Source organism: Phocoena phocoena, chromosome 2 (assembly GCF_963924675.1).
Source record: "Phocoena phocoena chromosome 2, mPhoPho1.1, whole genome shotgun sequence".
Taxonomy (NCBI): domain Eukaryota; kingdom Metazoa; phylum Chordata; class Mammalia; order Artiodactyla; family Phocoenidae; genus Phocoena; species Phocoena phocoena.
Genome location: NC_089220.1, coordinates 78,016,469 through 78,031,312, shown reverse-complemented (window position 1 = coordinate 78,031,312; position 14,844 = coordinate 78,016,469). Strand labels below are relative to the sequence as shown.

Genomic DNA, 14,844 nt, shown 5'->3' with positions numbered 1-14,844 from the left:
AAAGATATTCCTCTTTTCATTTAGGGCGAGATCTCTGTTTTCCATGGGGGACAGAGGCTTCATCCTGGGATGGAACAACCAGAGTATTTGGATGTGGCCAAGCTAGTGCAGGGATGCTGGCCCAGGACCACAGGAAAATCTGAATCAGCCACCTTTTACTTGCTTGTGGGACTTTGGATGGGAAGGAAGGAAGGCCAATTCAGGCTCCATGGAGATTTGGTTAAATTGATTCCATATCATATGATACAGTGGTTCTTAATATATAGTCCCAGCAATATCAGCATTACCTGAAACTTACTGGAAATGCAGATTTTCAGGCCCTACTCCAGACATATTGAATCAAAAGCTCCGGGGATAGGACCCAGAAATTCATCTTCTAACCTGCCTTTCATGTGATTCTGGAGCATACCAAAGTTTTGAGAACTGTTGTTGGAGAATGGAAAGAGAACCAGAGGTTGAGCCAAGAGATCTGAGTTTCTGTCCTAATCATAGTGTATCAGTTTACTTCCCTGGACCTCAGTTTCTTCATCTGTAAAATGAAGACATAGTCAGTGCCTTAAAAAAAAATTCAGTGTCGTCCTAGCTTATCCTGAAAGAAAAGCAATATATAGATCTATGTGATCAAGCAATAATTAGGAGTACTTAGGAGTTCCGAGATGGAGCAATCAGGGTGGGCTGATAGAGTTGGATAATAGGACCCAGCTCCCAGGACCTTTCTTGTCTGAGATTACCTGCCATTTCCTTCCCTGTCTTTTCATTAAGCTAACATACACTGCCATATGCAGACTGCCTGACCTCTCTTGCTTTGCTATCCCTTTCCTCCATGTTAATTGCTCTAAATGAAGTTAGATAAATAGTTCAGTGAGAAGTGGGGAGCCACGTCAGAGCCACACTAGGGATTTGTTCCAAATGCTAGTGCCTTCCTCAGGAGCTTCATGCTGTTAAGGGCTGAGAGACTGGATGCTTAAAGTTGCTGGAAGGTGTCAGAGCAGTCTCAAGAGACCAGACTACCTGACTGATTGTATTAGACCCCCTTTAGTACTGACTTTGATGCCTCCCTATCCCTTTGAAAGGAAGTCTCTTTCATTCTAGTCCTGCACAAAATTCACATCCCTCTCCAGCGCCCCCCCTTTTTTTTTTTTTTTTTTTGCGATACGCGGGCCTCTCACTGTTGTGGCCTCTCCCGCTGCGGAGCACAGGCTCTGGACATGCAGGCTCAGCGGCCATAGCTCACGGGCCCAGCCGCTCCGTGGCATGTGGGATCCTCCCGGACCGGGGCACGAACCCGTGTCCCCTGCATCGACAGGTGGACTCTCAACCACTGCGCCACCAGGGAAGGCCCCCCAGCCCCCCTTTTTAAAGCTGTTGTCTAAAACACATTAGAGACAGAAAAAAAATGGCTTATTTTCAGAGTATTGTGTCTATTAATGATAGGGCTTAGGTAAAAGCAGCAGCCAAGAGGGATAACCTTTCTTGGGTTTGAATGGAAGACATGCTTTATTTCAAAGAGCATTGATAATATGAACTGTCATTTAAAGAAAGATGGTGAGAAGGGAACTAAAACATGGAGGAAACCTATTATGTGCCAGATGCTCTATATATGATCATCTCTATTCCTCATAGCTACCCTATAAGGTAAGGATTTGATTATTCCCATCTCATAGATGAATAAATGGACTTAGACTAAGTTAACTTTCCCAAGAAACTAAACCCATCTATCACTCATGAGTTAGGATTTGAACCCTGAGCTTGGGTCTAGCTTTCTGACTCCAAGCTTACCCTGTTACCACTACAACACACAACATCAAGTACTGTCTAATAATTATTGTTCTTATATAATGGACTTTTGCCAAGAAGCCAGAATCATTTCTAAAGAGCCCACCCAAGAGAAAACAGAGTGAGTCATGTGGAATGGAAGTATACCAGTGAAGGAAATGCTTGCCGTTATGACAGATAAAAATAATAGTGGCTTAACACAATAGAAGTTTATTTCTTGTTTGTGTGAAGTCCTGCCAAAGGTGGGTGAGGGTGTGGTAGGGGTGGATGGTTCAGCAACGCAGACTGCCATCTTTCATCTTTGCACTTGACATCTACAGTTCCCCTGGTCAGCAACATGTAGCAAGCAGACTGACAGAAGGCGGGGGGTTGGGGAGAGAAGGAGAGGGGGTCATATAGAAGGTTTCTATGGGTCAGGCCTGGAGGTGGAGTACATCACTTCTGCCCACATTCCATTGGCCCAAACCCAGGTATATGACTCCACCTGATTGCATAGCAAGGCTGGGAAATTAGCCATGTGCCGACGGGGAATAGGAAGTGGGTTTGGGGAGCAGCCGACCAGTCTCTGCCATGGGTAGGAGAGGAGTGGGAGTCTGGGATGAGCAAATCCCAGAAGGAAAGTGACTTAGAGTGACTGATGTGAATAGATTCTGACCTTTGGGTGCCTAGTTGTTTTTAATAAATTAACTCTTAGAATAACAGTAGATGTCGTGGCTGTTCCTCAAAAACCTTTTGTTGTTTGCAGTAGATGATGGATGTCTAGAAAACACCCCTGACACAGCAGAGTTCAGTCGAGAATTCCAGTTACACCAGCACCTTTTTGATCCAGAACATGACTATCCAGGCTTGGGCAAGTGGGTAAGTCCAATCTTAATTGCTAATAGGTCTTATACTCTGGTACTCTAAAGGTACTGATGGCAGAGATGAGCAACATGGGTGGGGAGAGAGAAGGAAAATTGCTTAGAAGCTGATTTTTTCCAGAAATCTCTGGTTGAGAGGGACTTTAATTCCAAACCACACTCACTCTCTAGGGCTCAATACACCAATCCATCTGAAGAGTCAGGGACCTGAACCAGTCTTATCGGCTGTAGTCCCAGAGGCTTCTACTCTGGTCTACTCCATAGCCTGTGTCACAACACGTCCTAAAGTCTTATCAGTGTTTCATGCAGCTCTTATAGGAAGTATATGATATTTTTGTTTTTAAAAAAAAAGGATACTAAGAAAATTTGCAAGTTTTATCTCTAGACTGAGGGAGATGATCTCTTCAGAAATAAGGGAAGACCATGCCAGAAGCTGAGAAACAGACATGTAATCCTGCTCTATGGAAAGAGAAGATAAATTCCAAAATGTGTAGCAGTGAACTTGCTGTCAATACCAGGCAAGAATCTGTAACTGCCAGTTAAGGAGATTGTTTATAAGCACTTAGAAGAGAAATCATGACCATTTGGTGTAGGTTTGCTAAAAAACAAGTTTTGTCAATCTAATTGTATTCTTCCACTTGCCAGCATTATTCATTTACTTGCCAGCTTGATGAGGGAAATGAAGTGAGCATGGTGCATTTGGACTTCAGCAAAGTGTTTGATGAGCTCTTTCATGATCTCCTGTTTGAAGAAGTGGAGGGATACAACCTAGGCAGGAGAAAATTATCAGAAGGGAGTTTCTTAAAGAGTCCGTGTCAAGAGGGAGAGCGATTTCACATGGTATCCTGTGTGTCTTAGCGCTATTGCACTCCACATTTTTATAAATGTTTGTAATAAAAACTATAGAACATGAACTTATCAGATTCTTCAGAAAGACACGAAGTTGGAAGGGAGAGCACTGAATGACAGAGTTGGGATTCAAGAAGATCCTAACAAGCTGGAACAATGAATTGAACAAGATCACAATTGAGTGGAGAGAGATCTATCTTCCTGTGGCTTGGATGATGTAATCAAATGCTGAAGCCATGTGAGCAAAGTGGAAAAATACTAAGAAGTGTTAGTTTGCATATACATAGGTGGTCATCACATCTGTGGAAGGAGTGAGTGAATGAGGAATGAGGAGATACTCCTAATTGCCTAAGCCCCTCTAAAATTATAGGTCTCTTCTCAGGTCATTACTGGCAGCCGGCTTGCTGCCTACTTTACTAGGAATACTGTGATCTCAGGACTGAATTCTCTCACTTCCTTTTACATTGTTTCAGAGAGAGAGGTCCTTCCTCATTAATAACCACTTTCATTTTTCCATCATCCAAGCAGTTTGATTCCCTCTCCTGTCAACATGCACATGTTTCCTGTCTTAAAGCAACAAAGCAACAAGTTAATTTTGCTTCTTCCATTATGCATTATTCTATTTCTCTTCTTTTTCATAAGCAGTTCTGTTAGGGAGAATTTGTAGAGCCGTCCTGAAGCCTACTAGCAGTGTTTAAATATGTTGAATTTCATAGGCAATCATCTATAGGTTCTTGAATAGGAGACTGAAATCATGAAAGTCTTCTATAAAAGTTATTAGGGTGGCATAGAGAATGATGAAGTATATAGAGAAGAGACTAAAGGCAGGAAAAAAATAGAGAAGGTAATTCTATTTATGAAGGCTGTGAACATAGAGAATTTAAGTGAATCTCACCAACACAATGAGAATCCAAGACATTTCAAAGGGGGCCAGGGAACTGACTAGAATTGGTATTTGGCATATACATAGCATGAGGAGGAAAAAAGAGCTATATCAGGTTTATAAGAAATGGAAGGTATGAACTTTTCCTCTGAGGGAATTAAAAAAAAAAAAAGAAAGGAAGAAGAGAGGGAGGTAGCAGAGAAAGAAGGAAGCAGAGACAGGGTAGGAAAAAGTAGAAGACGACAGCAGAGCACTGGGAAGCAATCCATAAGAGATGAGCAGAAGTATTGCCAAACTGAAGCAAGGGCCAGGATGGAACCTGCTTTGTTCCAGGCACTGTGCTAGGTTCTTGATATACAGTAGTCATCAACATGGTAGTGGTCTTCGATGAGCTTGCCATCTTGTGATGAATTGCATGAAAATAAAATGAACCCAACTTAGCACTGTTCAGCTTCCTGATCCTGATTCAGCTATAGCATGAGTATACCAGGTTAAATTACTGGGGGAAAATGGAAGAGAAGGGTAGAGGAAGACCCAGGACTGAGGACTCACGTGGTCAATTGTATGATAACAATTGAGGGCGTCAAAGACACTAAAAAAGGGCAGCACTGAATTCTAGGGTGACATGTCTACCTCGCGTGACTGATAGGCCTGAAATGAGGGAAAAGATGCAAGGGGGAAATGGAGAACAGTCTGAGTGAGGGCAGAGAGCCCAACTGAGGAAGTGGGAGAGATGGAAACTTCTCTGTTGCCAACTTTCCTCATCTCTTCTTGAAAACCTTTAAAGATTTCTCTCATCACGTTCCACTCACTCCCAGCACTCCAGTGCAAGGCCAGCCACCATCTCTCATTCTTTTCTTGCTTCCTTCTCTAAATACTGATTTGTTTTCTCTCAGTCACTCCCATTCTTTGTCTACATCAGAGCTAAAGACTAGAAGTTAGGACTATTACAGATCAATGACCAGGAACAATGTTTACACACCTTTCTCATCTGTAATTATGTGTCTGTTTAAACTTAAGTTTCCTTCATTTATTTTCTCATTACCACCCAGCAGTCAAACATGATTTGCTTGATCTTCGCATGGAGGTGTGAATTGAGTATGTCTTGCTTTTGCAAGCTGGGGTCCCGAAGCTTTCCTTAGTGTTTATAAAGAATGATGGTCTCAAGCTTGTCTTAAGCTCCACTACCCTTTAAGTTAACAAAGGAATTATCTTTCACAAGAGACCTGCACACAAGACCCTGATTCCTTATTTGCTAGTAATGTTTCCCTGTCTTTGATATTAGCTGGAGCTCAGCTGGGTTTTGAGCAGCGATTCACATATTATAAATATCAGTGTCTGTCTAATTTCCTGCATTCCTCTCTCTTTGTTAATACATCAGGATACATTTATTAAATGCACATCATATGCCTTCCAGGCCCTGTGTTAGGTGATGGAAATACAAAGACGATGATAATAGTCATTGTATTTTATACTAAGATAGTCAATAGTCCTATTTGTTGAGCACCATACTGTGAGGCAGACACTATGCGAAATACTTTACATGAATTATTTCATTCAGTCTGCCCTTCCCTATCATGCTCATTTTATAGATGAGAAAATGCAGGCTTAGGGAGTTTGAATAGCCTGCCCAATACCAAAGAGCTGATGATTGGCAGAGCTGGGATTTGAACCAGACCATTCAACTCTGAGAGTTCTGTAAAAACTGGATAAATTCCGTATCTTTTCTTGGCTCATCGCTCATAGTGTGTCCTGTACAGCGGTCCTGTCGAGTCCTATCTAGGACTGGTTGTCTTTCAGACGACGTGTGTATCCACGGCATTGAGCGGCCATATCAAAGGCTGGCTACCATAGATGTCAGCCATCTCCCCCTCCACACATTCATTGCTGAGTGTTACTCACTTAGGCAAAAGTTGTCTCGAAAGCAAACGTTTCTCCTTTCCAAGTGCTTTCCACATCTTTTCATCAGCAGCTCAGGTCTTTAATCGGATGCAGTTGAACGGAGCCATGAACCTGAGCCATGGGAGAAATGAGACACAGGACCCTCTGCCTTTCTTTATCTTTCATGCCCTCAGTGTGTCTGAAGAGTCACCTGCTCTTCAGTTTGGGTTTCTCTCATGTTTCCGTGTCATTAGACATGAGCTATGCCTTTCTGATGTGTTCTTAGTGTTTTCCTCGGGAGGCCCATGAAGCCAGTTTGTCCCAGAATTGGTGGTGACTTGGGCAACGTGGTGTCTGCCAAGTTTCTCCAGTGTAAAATCAGTATCTTTCCCTTCGAAATTAATCGTTGATCTATGGGGATTTACTTCAAGACTGTATAAATATTCTGTACCCATTAAACTTTCAACTAACAATTTTAGTATCCATTGATGACGCTCACCAGAATCAATGATAACTATGGTAGCTGTAAATGGTGATTTTTTTAAAACTCTACTATTTCGGCATTTCTTGGTTGGCATTCTTTTCTAAGCAAGACTTTTTCCCTGCTCCCCCATTTATTTATTTGTTTTAAAATTTATTATCAGTATAGATTCATTGTTTCCTATTATTATTTATTTTGCTGTTCAAACTGTCCTAGATTTAGCCAGTGGGAGTCTCTGCAGGCTGGCTTTTCTTTCCTTTCACTATGTCTCATCACTTTTTGAGTACTTCCTTACTTTCTGGCCCAATTAGGTATCCCAACTTAATTCATCCTTGTACTTTCCCTGCCCTAGCCCTAGAATCAGACATTTCTCTAAGAAGCCTCTCTGGTTCCATTTAGGAATGGAATTTGAAGCCAAGATCTGGGCAGTTGTCCAAAATCTGGATGGCACCATGGAAAGCTCTCTCCATGAACTCAAACCTGCTACTCACCTGGAAAACAGGCTCACTGCTCGCCCCTCCCCACCCCGCCTACAGGGAATGGGTGTCAAGAGAGGGGCTGGTTTCTTCTCATTCGTTTTCGTATACTTCTTTCAACCACCTGCCAGTCCCTGCCTTTAAATCCATACGATAGCGGGGCTAATCGGGAATGCCAAGGCCACTGTCAGGCAGGGGTTGGAAAACATCCTGCTAATCCTAACCTGTGCTCTTAGGGAAACACAGGGACCATCTTTGAGAGGAAGACTTGACAGACCTTTGCATTTCTTTTTGAATGAAGGCTCTTATGAGTATAACCTGTCCCATGACCTTCTAAAGGGGAGTAACTAAAATGCTGCTGTCTTTAACCCTGCTGGCGGCACAGCGGACCTCTGCTATGGCTGATTGTCTGTCCCACCCCATGGTACCAGCTCGTGGGCCCCGGTGCCCTCCCTCCCGCTCAGGCAGCTGATCCCGGTGCTACACATGAAGAAGCCTCTTTCCTGGCCCCTTATCTCCCAACCCCCTTCCCCAGCTTTAGCACGAACTCCCAGGACATTCTCTTGCATCAGGAATTGTTTCATCCACAGAAAGGCAAGTACAGACAATGGGAATGAGCTTCACAGCAATATCCTCATTCCTCGAGTGAATGATCTGCAAGTCCGTCTTTTCTCCCTTCTGAGATTAAACTGATCAGTTCTCCAAATGAGCATGAGATGGAGACTGCGGCCAGGGCCGGCCTTTGGGGCTGTGGAGGCTCCTTGACGCCCTGGCACAGCCTCCGTGCATAGTTGAGGTTGGGCAAGAGATGCACATTGTAAATTGTGGGTGGAGTAGGTTTTAATGAACGTGAAAACTATGAAGCTCGTTCTTGGCATTTGTCATTTTCATTTGCAAATCTATCATGAAAAAAACTTTGATATCCAGACAACTCAGGAGATACTAGGATTGTAGAAACTTGTTCCTTACCAGAACTCTGTCGTCTCCTTTTTTTTTTTTTTCAATCAATGTCAGGGTATTTTATTTAGAGTAAGATGAATCACCTCTTTTATACATTATCTCCCTTCTGATTAAAAAATCAAATAAAACAACAGCTAAGAACCCCAATTCCCCTTCTCCCGTTCTCCCTCGGGTTAAGTGTTCTATCTCTTGTAATCCCAACAGAATGGAAATCTATTCAGTGTCTGATATCCTAGAGCTCATTTAAGTCCACTACGTGTTTGAAATCTGGCAACGTGAGGCAACACTTACACAAACTGTGGTAACGGAGCCTGTCCCCACCGCCCAGCCCCAACACAACTTTCCTTCTGCCAAGAAGTTTTTTGGCAGTTTTTAAAAGGTTCACTCTAGTAAAAATGTTATAGACTGAATGGTTTTCCGATTGCCTTGACTGGGGGCACTGACTCAAGCCACAAGAGGAAGGGTCACAGAAGTCAGGTGTCTCATTTGCTTACACAGAGGATTGTTACTAATAGTCAGACCCTACTCTAGAGAACGATTTATGTGTACAGCTCATAAAAAGGAAGTTAGATACCAAAGTAAAATAAGATAAAATTGTTTGTTTTAAACAAAGCCTGTTCAAAGTGAGGAGATGGGTCTCCAGTGCCCCTTGTGTGTTAGAATGTCGTATTTTCTTGTTTATGTGATTGTTGATGACACTGGTGTGCCTCGGGGCATTGCAGAGCACTTTATTAAAAACTGTACAACCACTGGCTTTTCTCTTGTGGTCTATCTTTCTGCCAGGACGTTCCTTTCACCTGGCTTCGTTTCCAAAATGTGTGTATGCAAATATCCAGGGGGACACACCAGGTGTAAAATAGACGTTGACCAAATGTGATCCATGCTTCTGCATTTGTGTTTCCTTTTCTCCCCACTCTAGAACAAGAAGCTCCTTTATGAGAAGATGAAAGGAGGACAGAGACGCAAGCGGAGGGTAACGCCTGACTGGCTGGCGGGCTGTGGGGATGCCTGGAGCTTTCTGAGCGGGGGCAGTTGACAGGCCGTTAGCCTCAGTGGTTGGAAAGTAGCAGAATCCTTTCATATGCTGAACAGTGGTCCCGAGTGACAGGGGCCATGCCTAAAAAGTCTGCCCTTGGTTTCTGCGATGTCTTCCCCAAGCTTTAGCATGTAATTTTTAGTGGCATGCTAAGTTTTGTGGCAATTCTACCTGCTCCATTGCACTCACAAAATGTTAATTGCATCCCTACCATGGGTGTAGGGACGCGGGGAGTACAGGAGGGTATGTCTTTCCTCAAAGGGTCTGTAGGCCACTGGGGGAAACTGCTCACACCTCTGCATCAATTATATAAAAACTCTAGACAGGAGCCAGGAAGTGTTGAACTGCCTGCTCCAGGCAGTAATTTTGAAGGAATGTAGGGGCAGAAAATGAGATGAACAAACCTCATTCCTTCTACATACTTTTTTCCCTTGCTCTAGCCAGATTGATGTAAAAATTCACTAGATCCATTATATTTGTTCGCTGACTGGTGAATTCACTGCAGGCTTAGTTATTAACCGTCTCTGAACTGCCCAAGGTGCTGTGCATTTACCCACTACAGTGATGCCTCTCGTAAAGCTGATGTCAATTTGCTTTGGGTTTACAATGCGTTTTATGGTGTTGAGACTGAACAAGTGGTCAGTGGTTGGTGCCTTACTAGACAAAACCACCTGCCATTTGTTTTGGATCAGATGGAGGAAAAAGTTAAAGTCCTGCTTATTACATAGCAAAGTGCTACCAGGGAGTCACCGTTTTAGTTAAAATATACAAACCAGACTGTATACCCAAGGCTACTGACTGTTTATTTAGAATAGCAAGTGCCTGGATCCTGGCAAAATTTGGGAATCTGGACAGTGGTAATTGTGGCCATTCTGAATAGTTTTGCCGAATCCAGGCAGAGAATGCTTTAAGAGGTGTGGGTTTTCTGGACTCAGCATTAATTCCTCAGGTCACCTGAAACAGAAAGTTCCAAGCCCCTGACAAAATACAGAAGACCCGTGGCCAGTTTTCTATTTGAGAAGCAAAGTTTTGCTTGTAAACAGATCTTCAGAGAGTTAACGATGTTATTAGGGGTTTTTCTTGGGTGATTACAGTTTCTAGTGGCAGATGATGGCAGGAAGGATCCAAAAGGTATAATGTGGTCTTGAGAGAACATCAAGAAATTCTATTCCAAGAGCTCAGAATACCCATAATTTACCAGTAAGATGGCTTGAGCATCTCCCCATGGCACAACAAGGATATTTCCAAATCAGACCAATGACCGTACCAAAATGAGTAACTTAGCATGAAGCTTTAATCGCCTCTCCTTCCTCGCTCACTATTCCTTCTGCCCTGACTCAGTTAATGACTGTGGGTCATGATTTAGGTCACTTTTCCATGAGACCAGCGACTACCAAAACTCAGGACTCTGGCTAGAATACATGTTATAAAGGATTTTACTTTGGCTTCAACTTCCTCCACATAGGAAAGGCTTAGAGTTTATGAAAATAACGATCACTTTGACCCAGAGGTATCAAGTTCTTCCTACTCTTGGGCGTCTATTGATACAAAGATCCACGCTCATGCCGTAAACCAGGGGTCTTTCAGGTCTGGTGGAGAAACAGAACTTGCCTCCCCTGTCATCAGGCCTCAGGTGGTGTTCCCACCTCGACTGAAGACTTGAAACGACTCCCTCAAGTGTGCGAATCAATATAAAGAAATTATGGGCTTTTGTGAAAAATCAAGGCTTTCTCCAACTGAGCTCAGCGTCTGCTGTGGTTTCCAGAGGTCACTAAAAGCAGGGATCCCATCCCAATGGTTCTGCCGGTTGTGAAGGGGCAATAATGTTCTCTGTGTAACCTAGCCAGTCTCTCATCCAAGGGAGAAGGTAAATATCTAAGTGCCTTGAGTTCTTCAGAGGATAATTAAAACCAAGTATCATCATTATTATTACTCTTATGTGTAGGATTCAATACTCATAGACATTTATCAAGAAAGTTCAAGCCCCGCGTGCTGCAACTAAGACCCAGTGCAGCCAAATAAATATTTTTTTAAAAATACTATTGTAGTTTAAATTAAAAAAAAAGTCCAACTGATTGCTCCTGTTACTTCCTCATTACTTCACTTTCCCCTGCCCTCTATCATTTGGCATGTTCCGGGTCTGGGCCAAAGGACTTGCTGCCATGACAGTCCCTTGCCAGGAGGGATTCTCCCCAGAGTTACAACAGAGCCTCAGGTGGTTTTATGCAAATTTCTATACTTGCTCAAATCTGGTTGAATTCCTAGTTGCTTCAAGAGTAAAAGGTCAATTCACCTTTTAAATGACTTCGCAAACTAACTCTTAAGATGTATCTTATTGATTTTTGAGATCTATTATTTAAAGAGTTTATCAACCTTTTATTCCCATATTTGATAACATGAATATCTCATATCCTTTTAAAATATATTAGAAGTTTTAGTAAAATATATTTTTACTAAAAAACAATCAAAATATTTATAATCCTGAATACACTTTTTCAGTTCACACACGCTCCACCTAGCCAGAGATTCTGATACGATTCCCTGGGATAGGCCAGGCCATTCCAGTTGACAATTCCTGATATAAAAAGGTATTTTAGTTATTTAAAATATTTTAAAGATGCTTCCCAGCAAAGTACTGTTATTTGGTGACATATCACTTTTCAGATATATGAGGACATTGCATACTTTGTAATTCTCAGCTTGTTGGTGATGCATCTTTGCAGAATGTGTGGGACCTTTCATCATTCATGCTTTTACCTGTCAGAACGTGGAAGGACATTCATTAAATACTAAACTCAGATTCCAGGCCTTGTCTTTTGGAGAATGTCTGCTCACCCTTCGAAAGTTATGGCAGACAATGTCCCGTGGGCAAGAGAGACCCCCTGCAAAATGCCTCCATGCATCCATGGGGACTAGAGGTGTGATGGGATAGCTGATTATTTGTAACTACAGCTTCTTTCTTATGTTTTTGTTCAGTTATTGGCAGGCAACTTCAATAAACAGATATCTTCCAAAACTTCTGAATTTTTTCTGCTTGCTAAATACTGTGTTGTAAAGCTCCAGTTACTAGTTCAAATCCAAACCTCAAAACATAGATATGGACTAGAGAAGGAATGGAAAAACCTTGACTTATTCAGAATACCAACAGCTGAAAAGGATTTCAGATGGTGGAGTCTTGAGTCAAAACTAAAGGAGCTTTCTGTATAACTTCCTTCTTTTCTTCGTGTTTTGAATTTGACTGAGGGAAGGTGAAAATGGTTGCTAGAGCCCCTGATGCGTCCTCTTTAAGTAGAACACTGCTTTGAAAGAATCAGTCACAGCAACAGGTGATCTGTGACCACCCTGCAGATACTAATCCCCATCTGGCCCTGCTCTGTCATCGTCTTTAGAACATGCTTCTTGTAAAATGATTTAATGCGGTTCACATTCTCTCTCCCCTAAGATAAGGCCATAGGATAATAATTCTGTTTCATGTGAGGCTTTGTATCTAAGTTAATAGTGAGGGTTTCTTAGCTGGTTCACTTCAAATCTTTATGCCAAAAAAGGGGATGGAACCAAATTGTATGTGTTACTTAGCTGTGTGAAATAGTTGTGTGAAAGACAGAGGCACATCTGTCAGTCAGTGTTTCTCTGGCCACTGAGGTATTGATTAATGCACCGGAGGAATCATCTGGTAGGTAGTAGGCACCACTGTTACCTTGTTAACCCAATAGGCCAGAAACAATTCTCGTTCACTTCTGTGCGATGTCTGTATCCGATGTCCACGTATGACTCCAACCATGTATTTTTTTTTCAGAGTGTCAATCCATATCTGCAAGGACAGAGACTGGACAATGTTGTGGCGAAGAAGTCAGTCCCTCATTTTTCAGGTGAGGATAAGGACCCAGAGTAAAGTGAAGATGTTGAGTGGAAACCCACACGACCTGACCTGTCAGACCTCCTTGGTGTTGCTTAAGTGCACTCGTTGTCAGAGCCCCTGTGAATGGCAGCATGTTTCTAATTTAGACAAGTATGGATGAAAAGCAGCTGTATTTTGATATCTTATTGTCCTTCACACTGATAGCTCTGCTTTCTGCTAAATTAGGATAAGAGCTTTTTTCCTTTAAATGTGGAGCTGCAATGAGCATTAAAATTAAAATGTATGTGTCAATAACAATAAAAAGCAAATGAATGAAATGTCCTCCGATTTCTTGCAGTTTAAAATGGTGTTTCGGGTGGCACTGTTTTGGCCAAGTCTGTAAAAGGCTGGCATTTGATTTTGATTATGTAGTTAATCCAGCCCTTGGGCATTATTACACACCAATAAAGAAGATTGTACCCAGGAGGAGCTGACACATTTCACTTGGCTGCATCTTAATAAATGTGTATGCAAGCATGAGTATGTGAATTTCTTGTTCATTTAGAGCATTATAAAAACTCTTTGCTTACTAGAACAAACTCACAAATATGATCTTATCTGATCTTAACAATAATACGGTGAAGTAAATGGCGGGGGGTATTATGATTCCCATTTTACAGATGGTGGGACTGAGACTCAGCTTCCACGAAAAGCTGAAAATGGCACAGTCAGTATTCGGGGACTAAGGTCTGCTGGCTCTGAGTTTTTATTCAGCAAACATTGTTTCTACCATGTGCCAGGCAGAGGGCTGGGCTCTGGCGGGGGGCACACTGGGGACTCACACTGACACCAGCCAGGTCCTCAGGCAGCAAGGCATACAATGCATGAGCTCTGAGTAGGTCAGTCAGCTCCATGCTGCTTTCAAAGCTTGGAATGGCAGACGCAGACGTGCTCTCCTGCATGCTTCTGAAGAGCCAGGCAATTTTCTTTCAGCCGAGTCCTCCCAAGTCAGAAAAATCAGTGAAAGGCTGGCAGGAATCGGTTCACTGGTGAGATTATTCTCGTGCTTTTTATACCTCCTCACTGTAAAAAGAGATGATGGTTTCAGGCTTTGATATCATTGGCCTCAATTTCGTTGTCTGTAAGAGGGAGACAGCAGTGAGAAAGGACTCAGGGAAGAGAGATCATTCTTGATTTTAATTTTAATAACTGCATATTAAATCCAAATGTCAGTGACTTGTCTAATAGAAATAGCTTGTCCGTATTTAGTTAGCATGTGAGTCTGTTATTACTTATACAAATCAAGAAAGGTATTGGGCCCTGTTTTACGGCAGGAGGCATGTCTCCTAGAGGACTTCACCAGGCAATTTCTCCACAACCCGTAGTGTCATTCCAGAAGCATCATTATCACCTGATGTTAAGAGAGAGTTCCCTCATGTCCTAGAGACGTATAGAGCTGGGAGGGTCTCCTTTATGGATTCTGTATTTTGTAGGCATTTTAATTACATTTTATACCAGTTCTAGTCCTCTTAGAAAAAGGACAAAGGACATCTCTTTCTCCAAGATTGGACAGAAGGAAGGAAAATGGCTAAAGACATGCTTTGAGGTCATGAGGAAGGAAGTAGAAGTGAAGCAGGAGAAGGGGAGGTCATTGTGCCTGGGTTAGGCTTGCTCGCCGTCCAATGCCTTTTCTGCCCTCCCCTGTTTCACAGGCTGCCTTCTCAGCTGACTTCTGGCTGGGTTTAATGTGAGGTCCCTGAGGGCGGAGTAGGTGAGAAAATGGGAGAAAACAAGGTAATTCGTT

The 14,844-nt window shown here is 42.5% G+C and overlaps 1 protein-coding gene across 4 annotated transcripts in view; it reads left to right on the top strand.

Annotated features, from left to right (window-relative positions):
* SCG5 (secretogranin V) overlaps positions 1-13,577 on the top strand; it is a 54,432-nt gene extending 40,855 nt beyond the window's left edge. Inside the window, exons 4-6 of one of the 4 annotated variants that reach the window (XM_065871169.1) lie at positions 2,525-2,634; positions 9,086-9,139; positions 12,999-13,577. In XM_065871169.1, the coding sequence (XP_065727241.1) occupies positions 2,525-2,634; positions 9,086-9,139; positions 12,999-13,094 (260 nt within the window). In that variant the 3' untranslated portion in view covers positions 13,095-13,577. Of the gene's footprint in view, positions 1-2,521; positions 2,635-9,085; positions 9,140-12,998 lie in introns of all 4 variants that reach the window. The other 3 variants (XM_065871168.1, XM_065871172.1, XM_065871170.1) reach the window with 3 other exon arrangements.
* Positions 13,578-14,844: the final 1,267 nt, after the last annotated feature.